The sequence below is a fragment of the Triturus cristatus genome, chromosome 1_2 (genome assembly GCF_964204655.1).
Source record: "Triturus cristatus chromosome 1_2, aTriCri1.1, whole genome shotgun sequence".
NCBI classification, from domain to species: Eukaryota; Metazoa; Chordata; class Amphibia; order Caudata; family Salamandridae; genus Triturus; species Triturus cristatus.
In genome coordinates, this window is record NC_140580.1 from 263654692 (window position 1) to 263674915 (window position 20224).

Consider the following 20224-nt stretch of genomic DNA (forward strand, 5'->3'; position numbering starts at 1 on the left):
ACTTGTCATGGACAAGGTCAGGGGAGCACGTGTCAGAAAGCAAAAATGTCTGTATAAGCTAGGGGACTGGAGTGCAAAATGCTGGCGTGGCGGAGTGAGAGCGATCGAAGTGTCATGTTGCAGGTATAATTGCACCAGGTGGTTTGATGTTCACAGGGAATGAGGACACAGCAGCTACAATGGGCAATTACAGGGAGAACTTTTATGAGAGTCAATCGGGGCACCAGAGTCAGAAATGCGTGAATTCATAAAGGACTGCCCCTGCAGACGGTTAGAGGGTAATGGGTACAGCTACATGCTGGGAGATCCTGGGGTCCAAATGGCTTACAGTAAGAGTTTACAATAAAATGGAGCGAAGGATTGGAAGGCACCTACATGAGATGTATCTTTCAGCTTATAGGGCAGGGGAGTTACCAAGAGATCTTTGTAGGGCCACTATTGTTTTTGAGTCCCAAGGTGGGCAAGCCCCGGGAGAGCTGGAACTCGTACAGACCGATCTTTCTTCTAAATGAGGATGCCAAGGTTCTCGCCAAGGTATTGGCAAATAGAATATAGGGTTTGATTTTGACCTGATCCACCATGACCAGAACGGATTTATTCCACATCGGTCAAATAGGTTGAACCTACGTCACTCCCACAACTACATTGGGGCTGGAGGCCCCACTGATGAAAGCAACCCCTGGACACATATAAGGATTTTGACTCTGTTTACTGGCCTTTCTTGTTTGTTAGTATGGAGAAAATGGGATTCAGCCCCCGACTTATGTGGTGGATTTGCCTTTTGTACACCCGCCCTAAGTCAATGGAGTTCTCTCTTGGGATTTTCCAATTGGTTGGGGCACACACCAGGGCTTCCCCCTCTCACTGATGCTGTTCGCCATTGCCGTTGAGGCGATGGCAAGTGAATCAGGGTGCATGCTCAGGTGTGGGGCTGAAGGTGGAGCGCCTCATGGGCGAACAGGATCTCGCTGTACGCAGATGATATTCTGCTGTAGATTACGGACCTGGAGGCTTCGCTGAGGCAATTAGGGGAGATCTATGCAATTTATGGTACTTATTCGTAACCGAGAATTCATTTGGAGAAGTCCCTAATATTCTTGAATGGAGGCTTGTTGGTGGGAAGTTGTCTTCCCTTTGTCGCTAAGGGTGGAACTGCTGCATTTTAAATATTTGGGCATGTGGACCTCCCGGGAGGACAGTATGCATTATATGGTCTGCAAAGACTGGAGGGGAACATAAAACACTGGAGGGCCCTGCCACTCTTGTTCCCGAGGAGGGCGACGCTGTTCAAAATTAATGCCATACCGGGGTTTACCTACATACTGCAGAATCTCCCCTTTGCGCTACCAGGCGCATTTGTTTCGGGTTACAGATGCGTTGTTGAGGTCCCGCCTCTGGTTGGATGTGCTGAGGTGCATAGCAATGTCCACTGTTCAGAGATCTATCTTTGAAGGGGGCATTGCACTCCTGCCTATCCGCCAATATTATGAAGCTGCGCAAGTGCAGATTGTTAAAAAATAGACATATGTTTCCCGAGTGGACCCCGTATTCTGGATGGACCAGGAGGTGTTGGGACAAGGGAGCTATATACACGTGCTATATGGGGGGCGGGGGACATGGAACATGGCACCAGCTAATGCCACGGTTTTCTTGGTCTGGTGGAAAAGGACAAGGGAGTTGGGATGGGGGTGGCATCTGACACTGCGTATTCCGTTGTGGGTGGGCACGTGGCTCAGCCCCGTTCTGGACTCACCAGGGTTTAAAAATAGAATTAGATTGGCCTCGCCACCCTGAAGGATGTATAGGACACTAAAGGGATGGTTTCTTAAGTACATTTACAAGCGGAGTATGATATGGTCCCCTCTCAAGTTTTTAAATGCCTACAACTAAGGCACGTGTTACAGGCTAAGATTCCTAGGGGCAAGGAAACATTGCTACTAGAGCTACAGTTGTTGGATGGTCGTTTAATCACCAAGGCGCTCTCCCTCACGTATGCTACAATGATGAGGAACACTCAGGGGGAGCTCACACGCTTACGGGCACTTTGGCAGGCCGGCGTAAGGGAGTTGGTGGACAATTACTGTGGCAATGCCTTACAGCTTGCATGGGGGTAGTCATTCGGGCCAACTTCCATCTGTCTCTGGCAGTGTGGTCACCGGGTTCTTTTCTCCACATACTGTGGAGCTGCCCCATACTTCTTACTTTTTTTCTGGAGGGGTAATAGTGGCCCTGGCGGAGGCTGTGGGGGTGCCCTCATCTCAGACTGCATCAAGGGCATTGTTGGGGTTCGGGATGGAGTTAGAGGTCACCTCATTGGCTAAGCATCTGATTAACCTGGGCTATATCATTGCTAAGCGGGACCTCGCAAGGCACTGGGGCAGCCCGCAATGTCCAGGACTGGTGGAGTGGCCAGAGGGAATGGAAATGTGCATGATCAAGGAGAAATTGAGATACAAGAGTCAGGGCTGTATGTGCAAATATGAGAACGTTTGGGAAACCTGGGAGGGGTTGACGATTGGTGTGGGTACTGGGGATGGGTAGGTTGGGGCCGACTGGAGTATAAGAGGGACTGGGACTGTGGGGGGGGGGGGGGGGGGTTGGCCATATAAGTGTGTCAATTCTATGTTGGTGAAGAGGGGGGCGAGGGTGGAACCTTTGCTTTGCAATGGCTGTTGACTTTGTTTTGCATGGGCATATATGAGGACACTGTATTGGTTTGGTTTCTTACATTTATAAAATAAATACAAGGTTTTGGAACAAATTGTGTTTTTAGAGCTTAAGGGTGGGGAGTGTATAGGAGTAGCACTGTGTTTTAGGGCTCAGGGATGGGTAGTGCACATGGATAGTAGGGAGTTTTTAGTGTTCAGTGATGGGTAGTGCATAACAGTGGTAAAGTGTTTTTAGGGTTCAGTGATGGGTATTGCATAAGGGTAGAAAGAAGTTTTAGGTGCTAGGGTACGAGTAGTGTACAGGGTTAGTAGGGAGATTTTAGGGCTCAGGGATGAGTAGTGTAAAGGGATAATAAGGAGCTTTAAGAGCTCATGGATGGGTATTGTATAGGGGTAGTAATGTGTATTTGAATTGCACAAGGAGAGTTATTACAAGGTTAGGTATTTTATACAATTAAATGTAAATCAATCAGTCGGTCAAATCACTTTATTCGATTCTTATATGATAAGATCATAAAAGTACAAATATACAAATATTCAAAAAACATCCATCATAGTACAAAGTGGTGACAAAAACAGTTAAAAACATTACATTTTGTGCAAAATATTAAAGGGACAAGTAAAAACATCAATTTAAAACAAAGTAAAACATATACTTCATAGATGATTATTGTGTAATCGCCTGGTCTTCCAGGAAAGAAGTAAAAAAGACCCCACAGAATAGCTGACTAAGTGATCAGGCAGTGATTGTAAAAAATACATTCCTGGGCAGCACTGTGTGAATTTCTGCTAGCGCATAAGTGGCAGAATGAATCTCTTATGGTGTTCCACATAAAATTTGCAGAAGAAAAAAATGTGTACGTTTGATTGTGTGGAAACGCCATCACATGGACAGGGAGGAAGATCATGTATGGAAGATTCCCGATTGATAGGCCAACATGCAGGGTATAAAGTTCAGACGGAACCTTAACAAGATAAATCTATGGCGTGGGTTTGTCACATTAAGTAAATATGGGGCTATGCCTTCCTGGTTAATTGGACTCACTAGATAAGATTTTACAGAAATGTTTTGACAGTTGGTTTTAAAGAGATGGTAGAGCAATTTGATGGTGAAGTGAATAATTGCTCTAGACCAAGGGAAGAGAGGCTATTTTAATGTATGTAATCCACGGGATCCTAAGACCATATTCAAGAGAGAGACAGTTTTCTTCTATTAGCTTCGGTGTGAGGTTAATAGAGTCTCTCCAATTCTGCGTGACAAATGAAGTTAGAGCAACTTGCAGAAAATATCCTCAATGATCTGGAGAGCTGAGGAATTAGAAAATCCCCAGATGCCTGCCCCATAGGTTGCTACTGAGACAGATTTTGCAGTAAAAACCTTTTTTCCCACATCAAGGGGTTTTGCTCCCATATTTTTTGTGTAAGATTTCAGGGCAACCATACTTTTTCCATCAAGAAACCCCTTGTGGCAATCATGTTGGACCAATTCAGTTGACTATCGAATGTTACCTCAAGATTTTTAAAAAGGTATCAATTTGGGCTATTTTCTGGCAGGCTATATAAAAATTGGGAACCTTCCTATCTTTACAGCCAGTGAATAAAATAAAGGACTTTGCCTCATTGATTTTTGGACACAGACTACTCATGTTATTTATGTAGACCTGTAATAATTTCTGTAGGGCTAAGCCCGTACGGGCAATTAACATTGCATTGTCTGCGTGAAGAAAAATAATTTAGGTGCACACAGTCTTAATCTCAGGAACATCTGAGGTTGAGTTCGACAGGGATGTTTCCACCCCATTGGCATAGATAGAAAAGAGAAATTAGGCGAGTACACAAACCTGTCTAACTACCCTGTTGATCGGGAACGACCTAGTGCAGTCTCCCTGTCTCTTGTAAAGGACGCAGGCTGTAGCCGAGGAATAAAGCTGCCTAATTCAAACAATAACGGCCTCCGCAATGCCCGTTTCTTGCAAATGTAATATATAATTAAATCACAATTATCAATTAAAATTGTTAGATTTTTTAAATTAATATATTGTTAATTAAAAATAAGGTGTATTTTAATAGCTCAGGTAATTTATACAATTAAATAAAAATATCATTAAATAACAATAGTACTATAAACTATATATTAATATTAGATTTTTCAATTACATATAATTAGATGGATTTATTGTAAGTTATTGAAAAATAAATTGGATTAGAAATATAGAAATGCATGTATATACTTAAAAAATATACATGTGTTTGTGTCTGTATATAAATTATCTAGTGGCATTCGCCACTGCGTAGGAGAGGGACCCACCCCATCCCAAATGTTTTTTAAAGTGGCCCATAGGATCATGGCAACAGAAAGAAAATGGCTGCCTACTATTTTTTTTTGTAATTAGTTGAGTGTGGGACGTGAAAGGGGACCCCCATACCTGAGACCATTTTGGGTCCTGGGGACCCCATTATCCCCTGAACTGGGTACTGTAATTAAGGGGGGATTGGGTTGCAGCCCCCTCCCCGTGCCTACAGAGACCCTGGGCACCCCATCCCTCAGGGCCCCTTACATTAAATAAGAGGAGGGAGGCACCCGGGCCCTCCTCCCCAAGCCTAAATATGTACCAGGGACTCCATCCCCCAGGCCGAATTATTAAAAATGGGAGAGGGGCTGCCTCCCCGTGCCTATAGAGGCCCTGGTCACCCCATTCCCCAGGGCCCCTTACATTAATTAAGGGGAGGGAGGCATACAGCTCCCCTTCCGAGCCTTATAAGGTCCCGGGGACCACATCTCCACAGGCCAAACTAATCTTTAAAGTGAGGGGACCACGCCACACCCCTCCCTCAACTTTGAGGCCCAGAGGACCCCATCCCCGAGACAAGCTCAATTACTATCTCCTGGGGAGCCTTCCCCCGGGAAACAGTAGTTTCCCTGCCCACAGGATCTCGAGCAAGGCAGGTATGTCTGCTTCCCCCCACAGTAGACTTAAAAAGACTACTGCCAGGTGGGAGTAGACTTTTAATTGTGTGATAGCACTCCTGCAGGCATGGAAACCACAGATTGCTTACCTGGTGGGAACATGCAAAAAACAACTGCTACCGCCAGATGGGTGCAATGGTAGTCTCAAGCAGCTTGCAAGGAACCGCGGGGGCCTGGTACCCTCCCCGTAGCCCCCAACTTGCAGTCTGGTGGGGGTCCTGGGTGGGCATCCACCTAGAGGAAAGATAGGCCCCAGGGGATAGGATCCCCAGGGCCACCAAAAGCTTGGGGAAGGAGGCTGCTGCCCCCTCCCCTTTTAAGTTAATTACAGCCTGGGGGTTGGGGTCCTTTTAAGGCTCGAGAGGGGGGCTGCATGCTCTCTCCACCTTAAATTAACTGTGGCCCCATGAGATGGCGTCCCCGGAGGCTATTAAGGACTGAGCGTCCCTTCCATTTATTAAAAAAGGCCCTAAGGATGGGGCCCCCAGGGCCACTAGCGGCTGGAGGAAGGGATACATGTGTTCCCTCCCCTATGATTAGACTTTGGCACCAGGAGATGGAGTCCCCAGGGCCCATTTGGACCGCACCCCCTACCTTAAAAAAAATGTTTTGGCCCTAGGGATAGGGTCCCCAGGGCCTCTTAAGGCTCGGGCCACATGCCCCCTCCCCTATAATTAGTGTATGGCCCGGGGGTATGGGGTCTCTCAGGCCCCCAAGCCCTATTATAAATGTTTTTGGCTCTGTGGCATGGGATTAGTTTGGCCTCTACAAGCTAGGGCAGGGGGGACGCACGCCACCTCCCAATATGATATATATTTTTGGGCCCCAGGGTTGGGGACCCCCGGGCCAATAACGCGTGGTGGTGGTATGCGATCCCTTCTCCCAGCAGGGAGCTGGCTGCACCCAAGGGGGTTGGACACAGGGCATGGCCATAGGCCCTGCAGCCAATCCCATGCTGCGCACAGCCAAAAACCAAAGAATGTGCGCAGGTTGGGGTTCCTGCGAGTAATAAAATATTACTTTACGTTAAAAATAAACCCTAGAAATTCACAGAGAAAAAAAAAATTTAAAGTAACATTACAGATAACTGAAAATGTCAGTTAAAACGTAACGATTGGACCTAAAAAAAAACGGAAATTCACAAGTTAAGGTTATTGTTATCTCAAGTTAACTATAACTCGTGCCCTGATGTAACTATAACTCGCGCTCCGCGATGCAATGCTAATTACCACACATATTACATCACTCATGACATCTTCCATGTCATAACTGATGTCAATACAACATTTTCAATAAAAGTATTGATCAGAAAACTGTGCATGGCGGGGACGCGAGTCATAGTTTCCTTAGGGCCCCGAGTTATAGTAACTTATGATAACTAGAACTACAGCTAGTGAACGTCAGTGTTAATTTGACCACAAAATATTAAGTTAACTATACTCAGTTAGTATATGTGAGTATATATATATATTCACTTAAAAAACCATAGGTTTCACACGTTATAGTTAGCTGTACATTTCACTCGTAAAAAACCAATGAAATTCCACGTTATAGTTAGATCAGGTAACTATAACTTGCGCGCCCACAATAAACTGCTGATGACGTCACATATTACATCACTCATGACATGGTCAGTGACATCACTCATCACATCAATGATGACATCTGAAATGACACATTGTGGATTGCGGTCGCGCAAGTTATAGTTACCTGATCTAACTATAAAGTGGAATATCATTGGTTTTTTACGAGTGAAATGTACAGCTAACTATAACATGTGTGAAACCTATGGTTTTTTAAGTGAATTTGCAAGGTTTTTTAAATGCTAATTCCTAACTATAACGTGTGTGAAACCTATGGTTTTTTCATTGAATTTGTACGTTTTTTTAAATGCTAAGTTATGTATTTGTTTTTATTTTTTTTTCTGATTTTTCACCGTGCGCACACCCTGCGCGCACCACGCACCGTGCTCGTTGTGGGCACTCAGTGCGCTTCGCGCACCGAGCGCCCACGTTGCGCAGTTCATACCGTGCGCGCCTCGTCTTTTTTTACACAGTAACAATTTTTTTTTCTCCCTTGCGGGTCCTTCAATTTATTTAATAAATGTGATTGTTATTTCGTTTTTTTTTTTTTGCCCTTACCGTACGCGCACTCCGCGATTTTTTTTAAAAATTCTTAAATGTATTTTTCGTACTTTTTGGTCCTTCGTGGACCCCCTGACAAACGCTAGGGGGTCTGCAACTCTCTGCTTTTTTTTTGCCCCTTTTTCACGTTATCCACCTTTGTTTTTCAGTGCGAGAGACAGAAAATGGCGGCCGACACTTTCTGATTTCGACCGATTCGAATGTTTACAGTCATGTAACCACCAATCAGAATTGAGCTCGCGCACGGCACCGTACGCGTACGGTAAGCTTACCGTAAGCGCACGGAGCGCGCTTACAGATATATATATTGATTTAAATGCTATTTTCTCAGGACCTACTGAACAGATTTACACCTGCAAAAGGCACATCTCTGACCTGAGGACTACCTCTCTGCCAAATTTCAAATAATTCTGTTCAGCCGTTCGGGCTGTAGCTCGGACTAAAGGTCCTATGGGAAAATGCATGGGGAAAACGCGTTTTGGGACCCCCCTTTTTTCTCAGCCCCCGCTTGACGAATCCCCCCCGAGACTTTCAGGGTAGGAGCGGAGCGGAGCGCCCCACCCATTTTGAAAATTTCGCGAGGATTCGTCAACCGGCGCCAAAGTTATTCCAAATAGAATGTTGCGGATTTCCTATGGAAACACGGTCCTAACTATAACTATCTAGTGGCGACCGCCAGTAGATAATATATATATATATATATATATATATATATATATATATATATATATGTAAAAACTAGCAATGTAACATCAGACATTCTAGTGTGGATTTTGAGGGAGTTCTGAGTTAAGAGGGGTGGAAACAAAGCTTAATAGAAAATGAGTTACTCAAGTCTATTAGAGAAGAGTGGCCATGTTACGTATCTTAGGGATATACCCCAAGTCTTCAGGTCTAGACTGCCTAGCCCAATAACAGAAGGACTAAGTTCAATGCGCTATGTATGTGAAAGGAGGGCCTACCCCAGACCTGTACCATGCCCCAGACCTGTACCAAGCCCTTTTTAACGGGAAAAGATATGCACTCTGGCAAAGGAAACAGTCCCTCTCCAAGAACACAGTGGCATCTAGAAAGCCCATCTTTCATACTTAGAATGTTACACTCGAGTATCTGTACTATTAATGACACAATTTATGTTTAAAACATTTAATGTAATAGCCTATGAGTGAGTACATTTGCTATGACCATGGAACATATGAAACAGATTGCCATAATAATGGTTATTATGAGAGTGAACACAATGAATGTCTCTATCACGGTTCACAGCACCAAAATCCCTACTTCATACACCCACCCTTACTACTTGCTGAGCATAAAAATAATCTAACATTGCCTACAGGGGAAGTGTTACAGTTGTCGCTCTGCATAACTGTCACATAGAGGACCTCTATGTTGTCAGACCTTCAGCCGGCAAGACAAAGCAAGGGGGATTGACCCCTTGGTGATCAGAGTCCAGCCGCACTAAATTCTAGCTCTATGTGTCCGACCTAGGAGCAAGAAGGACAGACTACGGTGATCTAGAGTCTGAAGTCTCTCTAGACTGCTTGGGGCAAACACATCTCTACCTATGTGGTCCAATTTCAGGGTTTATTTAAAAAAGTGAACACACCATCATCTAACTGATGGTGGGTGACAAACAAGACGGTAATGCGATGGAAAATCCCAGCCAGAACCAGTATTCTCTGAGGGGCGTCATCTCTGTGCACATATCACTGTTTTATCTAGCATATGTACCAGACAACCCTGTAACTTAGATATTCTAGGACACCTTGGTCAGACTTATGTCTCGTATGCTACTGATAGACTAACAAGAAAATGTTGTCGTTCAATCAGAATGTGCCCTTGTGTCACGAAAAAGATGAAAATATTTAATTTAAATCCAACTCCAGGAAATAACTAAAATCAGGCCAATGTTAAGTACTTTTAAAGATGGAATCTGGTGCAGGAATCGTAATCACACGAAACCATGGCTGGGGTGTACCCTCATATTGCTGATGAAGTGACAGTGGATCATGCAGGGGTCAAACTTTTGATGTTATTATGGTACCAGTAGGTTCGAGAAAAAGAGTGTTGGAAATATTGCATGAACCTCATATCAGCATGAGCGTCACTAAACATAGGATTAGGGAAAGGGAAAACCTTTGTGGCTCCCAGATAGGGCTGATACTACCTAGGGCAAAGAGGGGACCGGGGGAGGCAGCCAGAGGAGGGCGTAAACAGCTTGGAATGGTGCTGGGAGAGGTCTGCCCTCGGGTCCACTGGGGGTCTGATGGTGGACCTAACCTAAGGGATGGAGCAAATGGGTAGCATACACGCCAGATACAAGCAACAAAGACAAGTGTCAACAAACAGAAGAAGGGAATGTAGTCACCTGAGACGTAGCGCTCCCAGAGCGGAGAAGACCAACAGCAGCGTTCTGAGTCCAAGGAACGCAATGTCACGAACAGAAAACAGGGGAGGCACTCCTGCGCTGGGCGTCCATGAAAACCAAGGGTGTACCAGGAACACAAAAGCTCCTCTGCTCTTGCTGTGCTGTCTTGCAAGGAACACCTCCTTGCCTTGCACGAGTAGTAGTAGTAGTAAAGGAATAAGAAACGCGTCCCCGTGTCACCCACGGGACGCGTGGATCGAGGCAAGTGCTCCTGCGCTATATTTACAAAGTATAAAGCGGCTCAGTGCCTTTGCCCGAGCCGCGAATGCCCCAAACGCGCTCCTGCGCCGAAATATAAAGTAAATGAAGGCTACGTGCTTTTGCACGAGCCGTGAGTGCCCCCAACGCGCTCCTGCGCCGAAATACAAAGTAAATGAAGGCTCCGTGGTTTTGCAAGAGCCGTGAGTGCCCCCAACGCGCTCCTGCGCCGAAATACAAAGTAAATGACGGCTCCGTGCTTTTGTACGAGCCGGGAGTGCCTCACAAGCGCTCCTGCGCTGAGTAATAAAGTAAATGGTGGCTCCGTGCTGTTGCACTAGCCGCGAGTGTCCCAAAAGCGCTCCTGCGCTGAGAGACAAAGTATGGCGGTTCCTAGAGCGGCTCCGTGCCGGTGCACGAACCGCGAGTGTCAGGGATTCGTTGGCGCCCTTGCGCGGTCCAGACAAGGATCCGGTTGCTGGTAGCGCCACGCTCCAGCGTAGCTCAGGTCGGCAATACGAAGCGCCGATTCGTCCGTGTGTCTTGTTTTCGCCTGTCAGATTCCATCTGACAGCGGTGAGTTTTGTGGATACCGAGGCGATAGCCTCATTACTCCACATTCATTTTGAGTTTTTTTAGTCGCTGTTTAGGTTGTCTTATTGATGTGTGACGCTTTGTCACAGTAGAGGGTGGATCACAAGGTCAGCAATGTGATAGGCCGCGGGTTGCGGTCAATTTTGGGTTGCGGAAGTGTCAGCAAGTTTAGTCGCAGAGTCTTGTATTCGTCTGCCAAATGTCTTCTGGCGGGGATGAGCTTTTGATGGCTGCCGCGGCGGTTGCCTTCTGACAGTGATGAGTTTTGGGTACCTGTAGATATAGGTCCACCCCCGGAAGTGCTCCACGGCTGGTGCGAGGCAGGCCCGGTCTTGAACGACTAGACAGCTGACCTTCATCGTGGAATGAGAGCTGGCGCGCGCGTGTGCATACATACCTCGCACGCCAGCCATAGCAGACAAGAGGGATATGACAAGTATTTCAGGTGAAACATTTAAATATGCCACAGTGACGGTCGATTATTATTCTAAATGACCTGCAGTGTTCATAAGTTCAACAGTTGAAATTTTTAAAGAGATATATTTAATCATGAAAGGCAGCTTGATGAGTTGCGTCCAGACTATGGGACCCAATTTGTGTCAGTTGAGAAGGAAGGATATATTAAGTATGACTGGTGTGCAGATTAGAATTGCATATCTATATACCACGGTAGAAGCAATCGGTTAGTAGAACCCTTTAATTGATCTTGAAAGATAATACACAACTGGCCTTGCTTAATGGTTTCAGTTGGAATGAGACTGAGGAATCTGTTGTAGGCAGCGTGCTCTACATCTCATGTTAAGACTGGAGTTGCGACATTTGTTCCACTGTGGAGGAAGAGAATCAGGTACCAAAATAAATAGAGTGAATGAATCGGGGACAGCTTCAGAAATTGAAGGGGGAGTGCTGTCAACTCCAAAGTACTCAAGGTGCAAGATAAATACAGAGGTATGGGCACTAACTTGGTAGGATTTGATGCTGGCAATATGGTGACGGTGAGGAGGTATGAGTGTTCAAAAAGGACTAAAGATTTTTGAAGTCAAGATAAATAGTGCCGGTAAAAGTGCAGATGTAGTGCTCAAGAACAGAAAATTAAGGAGTAAAGGAACAGTGGGTGTGAAGATCCAGGAGGCTGGGAAAGCAGATAGGTGCACAAGGAAGAACACACACAGGGCTATGGAGCTGAACGATTCTGTTATTTGTGTTCGTTTTGTGGGTGGAATGGGTACAGGATATGTTGGGTATTATTTTCAGCTTTGGGAACCTTGCAGGAGGAATTCCATAGGAGTGTTAGGTGGAGTGGCTTTCTATGTTTGCCAGATGCAGTCTGATTGGGAAAATGTGTGATGTAACTTCGTATGATATAAACAATTGACATCTGGACAGTATCCAGTTTTCACATCACAGCCAAATTATGGCACTAGTCTGCGTTGTTGCTCGCAGAAATTGTGCTAAAACGTGTGTTACTTTGTAAAAAACGTGGATACTTGGGCTTTCGGGTGAAATCACAGTCTATTCCATATATGAATGGTCACTGGATATGCTTCTTTTCTACAAAACCTGAAAATTGGATTAAGTTCCTATGTTTTCCAACTTTCTATGACAATGAATGGGTCATGAAAATAATAAATACTCAAGTTTTTCCGTCTTAGGCAAAAGACAAAAAGGAAAGACTTACTGTGGGTGAAGTTTATACAATGTTCCATCAACTCCAACTGTGATGTCTAGGTGTTCCAATCCTCGATTTTCACGAATCTTATCGACAACAGCAGCCATTCCAGCCCCACACACCTGAGCTGCTCTCCTCGAAACCACACCGCAGACCTCCTTTACAATGATACTGTCATCACAGGTACCGTCCAAACCCAACTGTTGGAGGATTGCTCGCACTTGAAGCAAGGCTAATCGGTCACTGAAAAGAAAATTATTAAGTGACATTTATTTCTCGAAGTCTTATTTTTTAATACTAATGGGTACTGTTGGATCACTCGAGTTTTTATAAATTAACTGTATCATTATCTGACAATATACAACTACAAACCCACGTACACCAACACTTTCGTAATTGCACAAGATCACAGTGAGTGATTTGCTTTAGGCCCATAACTACAAACATTATTTAAAGTAGCTATAATGATTTCTGAGCCAGAGAGAATTGACATTTTTGGACTGCAGTAAATGTATGTGCCTGAGCCATAGCCGAAAGGCATGAGGTTGGAAAGGGGCCAATAATCAACATTATTTCCAGGCTCAATGAAGCGATTGGCTTATGAATGTTGTGAGGGCCATTTCATTATGTAGCTCTGTCTTCAAGCATGACTCAATGCAGAATTCATGCCAGTGAATCTTGCTTTTTAATCTGTGGAAGGAAAGAGATGGGAAGGGGCATAGGCGATACCAGGAAAGAGGGGCTATAGCAGGTACTGAGACAATAAGAAACAATCTAACTTCGCAGGTGCCATGAGCCAAGGCAGAGACCAATTACAATTGCAGCATGCTAGTGCCAGAAATGAGTTAAGTGGATAAGAGACTACAGCCTCACCAGTGTTCCAATGCACGCAATGTCTGATCTCATTGGTCAATGGCCAGCAGCATTCTAATAAATGGTACAATGAGCAACATGTTTATCTGAAAGAAACAGTTAGTTATAGATTCCTTACCTCAGAATTACCCCCAGGCGTCAGACTAGATCCGGAAAGTTTTTCGTCAGCAGTACCCCTGCGTGTCGGAAGGTGGCGTCGGTCGACTCTGCGTCCGTCGTCGTGGTCGCCGGGATGATGTTGCGGTAGCTACATAGACGCCGCCCTCGTGTGCTGACGTCAGTTCTTTCTTTTTCCGTGCCAGCAAACGCAGATCCGGAGAGAGCGGTACCCCTAGTCACTTTTTGACTGACTTTTTCTAGACTTTTGCCAACTTTGTTTAATTGAGAATCGACTCCTGGTGCATGAGGGATGCCCGGCTTCAAGGCCTGCAGTTCCTGTAAGCGACTGATGTTGGTGACGGATCCACACCGCGTATGCTTCTACTGCCTGGAGCGTGACCACGATCCTAGGTCGTGCCCCGACTGCCGGACCATGGCCCCAAAGTCTTTGCGGGAGCAGTCCCAAAAGCTACTTGAGGCCCGGCAGTCGGATCCGCGTTGTTTGAGGTCCCAGTCGCGTAGGTCGGGACCAGTCACGGAGCCAACACCATTTTTCCTCTAAGTCTTCGCAATCGGGGTCAGCTAAGTCGAAGCACAAAAAGAAGTGAAAGAAGCATTGTTGGCTCTTCAACTTCTCCCCGTCTGTCGGCTGACGCGACGAGGGATGTGGATGATGCTCCTCCCGTGGCTCCGAGTGCGGTGCCCGAAGGGCTGACTCTGAGTTTTCCTCCCTTTCCGGAACCCGGAGAGACCCCCGCCAAGCTTTGTCAATTTTATGAAGCGATGCACGCCATCTTTGGTTAGCCCGACTCTGCCAGCGCGCCTTCCGGCCCCGCGGACTCGGCTGGGGGCCCTGGGCCTTCGACGCCGGCGGCTCTGGCCCCAGCGGGTCCCCTTGGATCCAGGTCAGGATCCGGATCGGCACCGGTCGACTTTGTTAGCCTCCCCCGGCACCGATTACACATCGGCTGTGTCCCCAGCCGACATCGATCCCGGCCTCCACCTCGAGGTAGACACGGAGCCGGACAGGCGTCAGGCCTGATCTGATGCAGACAGATACTTTTGTGCCCCTGTTCTACCCTGGCGCTTTGAGACCAGATGTGCAGCCAGAGGACGGTGAGCAGGACTGGGAGGGGTCTGAAGAACCTGTGACTGACCAGTCCGTGTGTAAACCAGACTGGAGAGAGGAACTGGGGTAAGCCAGCGGTCTGGATACTTTACCAGACCTTGGCATGTTGTCTCCCCCTACCGGGGCTACGGAGGAGGGAGAGTCATACGCACTGGTGTTACGTAGGGCGGCCGAGGCTCTCAACCTAGACCTACCTATAGTGGCAGTCAGGACTAACCTCCTGGCAGAGGTGCTTCAACCGGCAGCAAGCTCTTCGGAGCCCCTGCTACCATTTAATGAAGCCCGCATGGACATCCTTTTGGGAACCTGGTCCAGGACCAACACAGGGGCTCCTGTGGACAAGGATGATTGCCCAACGCCACGGCCTGGCCCCTGGTAACCCCACTTTTCTCTCCTAACACCCCACTCCTGAAAGCTTGGTGGTCCAAGCCTCTGCCTCCAAGGGCGCATTCCCTACCACTCCACCTGATAGGGAATCCAAAAAGCTGGACCATCTTGGGAGTAAGATGTTTTCTTCCTCCAGCTTAGGAGTGCGGTTGCTAAACACCACCTGTCTTTTGGGCAGTTACACCCACTCCATGTGGGACACGGTTGCGCAAGTGCTGCCTCAGTGCCCAGAGGAGGCCCAGGCTGTGCTCTCCCATGCAGTTGCCGAGGGGAGAGATCCGCTGTGGGCTGGATACCGCCGACGCACTTGGCAGGACAATGTCCATGTCAGCAGCGCGTGGTTGCGTTTGACTGTTTTTACCGGGGATGTCCAATTCACTCTTATGGACATGCCCTTTGATGGGCGTCGCCTTTTTGGCGACAAGGCAGACAGCTCGCTGGAGCGCTTTAAGGACTCTCGGGCTATAGCCAGGTCCTTGGGCCTCTCCACCACCTGCCCCGCACAGTCTACGTTTCGCAGCTACGGAAGGGGTGCCCCGCCCTGTCCCGTCCAGAGCCACAGGCCGACTCAAGCTCTTCAGCCTCAGAGTGGCCGGGGACGTGGGTACCTGCACCATGGTTCTGGGGGCCAGCGGGCAGGCCAGTCCACCACAGCTTCCTCTGCAGCAGCCTCCAAACCCTCCTAGTCTGATATTTCAGGGCCACCAAACGCCAGTGGGTGGCAGGATCCGCCATCACCTCCCCCACTGGCGCACCATCACGTCAGACAGGTGGGTTCTGCAAATAGTCCGAAGGGGCTACTCTCTTCCCCTTCGAGACTACCCCTCCATCCATGCCACCTCAGTACGATTGCATGTCGGAGAATCATCTGGCCCTTCTCCAACAGTAAGTTTTGGCACTCTTAGCCAAATAAGCCATCGAGCACGTTCCTGCCCCAGAAGTAGGTTGTGATTGCTATTCCCACTACTTTCTGGTGCCCAAGAAGGACAAAGGCTTGCGTCCTATCTTGGCTCTCAGGAACGTCAACCGCTTCCTCCGGAAGGAGAAGTTCAAAATGTTGACGCTCACTTAACTCTTGTCTGCCCTTGACCCTGGAGACTGGATGGTAGCGTTGGACTTGCACGACGCCTATTTCCACATCCCCGACCTGCCGGCCCACAGGCGTTACTTATGGTTCACGGTAGGCCATGAGCACTTTCAGTTCACCGTGCTCCCCTTTGGCCTCACCAGCGCCCCTCAGGTGTTCACGAAAGTGATGGTGGTGGTCGCAGCTCATCTGCGCAGATTAGGGGTTCCAGTCTTCCCCTATCTCGATGACTGGCTGTTGAAGGGGAGTTGCCCCAGGCTGTCGTCTCCCACCTCCAGACTACGGCTGACCCCCTGCACTCGCTGAGGTTCTCCATCAACGTGCCGAATTCACAGCTGACCCGACCCCCCCCCCCCCCTCCCTCCCTCAGAAGCTCCTCTTCATCGGAGCGGTTCTCGACACGACGCAGCTTTGGGTCTGTCCTCCCGAGTCTGGGCTATTTGGGCTATGTTTCCGATCTTTCAGTCTCCATTCCGAGTTTCGGTAGGATGACCCTCAGGCTAGTTGCAGTGGTGGCTCACGAACCAGGATTGGGTCGACGGCAGATCCCTCTCCCTTCCTCAACCAGAGTTCACAGTGGTGACCGATGCATCACTTATGGGATGGGGTGGCCACATGGGGGAGGCATTGATCAGAGGCCTCTGGTCTGTGGCGGAGTCTGGGCTCCACATCAACCTTCTGGAGCTCTGGGCAATTCGTCTTGCACTCAAAGCATTTCTTCCCTCTGTCCGGGGAAGAGTAGTGCAGGTATTCACGGACAACACCACCGCCATGTGCTACTGCAACAAACAAGGCGGGGTGGGGTCATGGACTCTATGTCAGGAAGCCCTCCGCCTCTGGATATGGCTGGAACATCAGGGCATATCCTTGGTGGTTCAACACCTGGCAGGTTCCCTGAAAGCTAGGGCGCACGAACTCAGCTGCAGGTGCATGATGGATCACAAATGGCGTCTTCACTCGAAGGTGATGTAAGGTTTCTTTCAGCAGTGGGGAGAGCCTTGGTTAGATCTATTCGCCACCGAAGAGAACGTGCAATGTCAGCAGTTCTGCGCATTGGAATTTCCACGGCGGCACTCGCTAGGCAACGCTTTTCGTCGCGAGTGGAGTTGCGGTCTTCTATACGCCTTTCCGCCTATACCACTTCTGCCCAGAGTGCTGAAGAAGATCAAGCGTGACCGGGCCCAAGTCACTCTTGTGGCTCCGAATTGGGCCCGAAGAGTCTGGTATCCCGAGCTGCTCAACATGGCCATCGATCCTCCAATCAGACTGCCTCTTCAGGAGGATCTTCTGTCGCAGCAGCAGGGGACGGTTTTCCACCCGAACCTGTCCAGCCTCCACCTCCTTGCGTGGAGATTGAGCGGCGGCAGTTGACGTCGTTTGACCTGCCTCCCGAAGTCTGCGACGTTATCTTGGCAGCCAGGCATCTCTCCACTAAGACGGTATACGCATGCAGATGGAACAAATTTGTAGCATGGTGCAAAGGCTGTGGATCCCCTTTCCTCCCCTTTTTCTGAGGTTCTCTTGTTCCTCCTTTCTTTGGCCCAGCAGGGCTCTGCTCTGGGTACTTAAAAGGCTAACTCTTGGCCATTTCAGCCTTCCTTAGGCTTCCTGATCGGTCTTCTCTTTTCAAGTCCCCTGTTGTAAATACATTCTTTAAGGGCATTACTCATCTTTTTTCCTCCTGTTCCCTTCGTAATGCTCCAGTGTGACTTGAACTTGGTGCTTACCTATCCTATGTGCGCTCCCTTTGAGCTGCTGCATAACTGTCCTCCCACGCTTCTTACTTTGGAAACTGCCTTTCTGGTGGCCATCACCTCTGCACGCAGGGTGAGTGAGCTACACGCTCTTTCTTCCAAACCTCCCTTTCTGATTGTCCATCCGGACAAGGTCGTCCTTAGAACTAGACCTTCCTTTCTTCCCAAGGTGGTTACTTTTTCGCACATTGGCCAAACCATCACTTTGCCCACCTTATTTCCACTTCTGCATCCTTCAAAAGAAGAAGAGAGGCTCCACTGTCTGAATCCAAAATGTGCGCTTTCCTTCTATCTGGATCGCACAAAGCAATTCCGGGTGGACGACCATCTCTTTGTTGGGTACGTGGGAGCTACGAAAGGGCGGGCCATGCACAAACGGACTATCTCCAGGTGGGTAGTTTCTGCATCAAAGCTTGCTATTCTTTGGCAAAGAAGGAGCCTCCAGTGTGCCTGCACGCCCATTCCACCAGGGCGACGGCGGCCACCACTGATTTGGGACGGGGAGTCCCCCTTAATGACATCTGTCAGGCAGCTACGCATCGCTGCACACGTTTACTAGACACTACTGCCTGGACAGCCAAGTCTGGAGAGACTGGCCGTTCTGTTCTTCAGGAATTTCTGGTGTGAACTTAGTTTGCAGACCCACCTCCGAGGTTGGTATTGCTGGAGTATCTATTCTAAGGTAAGGAACCTATAACTAACTGTTTCTTTCAGATGAACAAGTTCTTCAATTCATAAAGCTTTATTCGATTGTTACAAATTTACAATCATAAACGCACAAGTAAAACAATTTACATTACATCCAATCAGATAAAGTTACGGAGTAGCAGCAATCTTATTGGACAGACACAGTCATAGATAAAATTTATACCATAACATTTTAAAACCAGTTCAAACAAACAAGTATAATTCATCGGTAGTTGTTAGACCTTTCCTTAAATAGAATGCTCTATTTAAAAACATAGCAAGCCTCCATACTACATGTTCGTTATCCAACAGCTGAAGTTTTAAAAAAGCAGGGCGGCATTGTCTTAGCCCATACGTTTTTAAAAGCGGAACTAACCACACTTTTCTTAATTCAGAATAAAATTTACTAAAGAGAACGGAGTGGATAGTAGACTGGGATGAGTGATTATCACAAGGACATGGTGGGAGCTGTCTCGACCAATCATTCATTTTGGGCCACGACACCAGTCTATGAAATATATTAAACCTACATCTAGCCAATAACATTCTATCATAGATATGGCTGCATTACAAATGTAGTTAAAATAGTTTGATTTTGGTTAACGGTGGGCTTCATAAGTTCGCTAGACAATCTAGCTTCTTCCAGCATACAGAGCCCCTCTCTTTTTAGTGTTTCCCGTGAAATCCTCTGCAAAGAACTTGGGTTGGTAAAATATTCAAGGTGCCCCAAGTCCTTCCTAAAATCATGAACAAAACTGATCCATGGTATTTTTAAGGCTCCATCTAATTTAAGACAATCAGCAAGAATATCCCGATTTAACTGTGTGTGCTCCTTAACCCAGATACTGTGCCACAGAAGTATCGGTTCTATTTTAATTAAATCAGATATAAAGGGGAGACCCAATTCTTCATGGCAGACAAAAGAGGATGTACTAGGAGGAACAGATAATATAAATCTTAAAAAAGAATTCTCAACTTGTTGCAGCTGCATGGTATTTGCTAATCCCCATACTTCGGCTCCATACATTGCAGAGGTGATACACTTCACTTTATAGATTTGTATCAACTCCATAGGGGGTTTCCGGCCCAATTTCTTAGAAAAACCCACCAAGGCGTTCGTTGACCGGATAAACATCAGTTTTTTGGCATTTATAGTTTGAGCCCATGATTTGTTTTGATTAAATAACACGCCCAAATATGAAAAACTCTTGGTTGAGCTTAATTTCTGCCCCTCTACGAAGATGTCCTTCACTCGCATAGGCCCACGGCCACATCTCATTACATATGTCTTTGAAATATTAATGCTAAGGCCTAGATCCTTCATAAAAACAGAGAATCCATTAAGGACCCTTTGGAGAGCAATTTGGGTTCTTGCACACATGACTGCGTCATCCGCATAAAGGAGTGCCGGGATAGGTCGGCCTCCAATATGGGGAAGATTGTGTGTCGTTCTTGCTAGAGCTTCTCCTAGCCCGTTGGTATACAAATTAAAAAGAAAGGGGGCCAACACGCAACCCTGCCTTACCCCCCTTGTA

General features: G+C 47.3%; 1 protein-coding gene across 3 annotated transcripts in view; it reads right to left on the reverse strand.

Annotated features, from left to right (window-relative positions):
• HK1 (hexokinase 1) overlaps positions 1 to 20224 on the reverse strand; it is a 1728681-nt gene that overhangs the window by 30110 nt on the left and 1678347 nt on the right. For all 3 annotated transcript variants that reach the window (XM_085603586.1, XM_085603588.1, XM_085603587.1), the window contains one exon: positions 12683 to 12916. In XM_085603586.1, coding sequence (XP_085459712.1) covers positions 12683 to 12916 — 234 coding nt within the window. The remainder of the gene's footprint in view (positions 1 to 12682; positions 12917 to 20224) is intronic.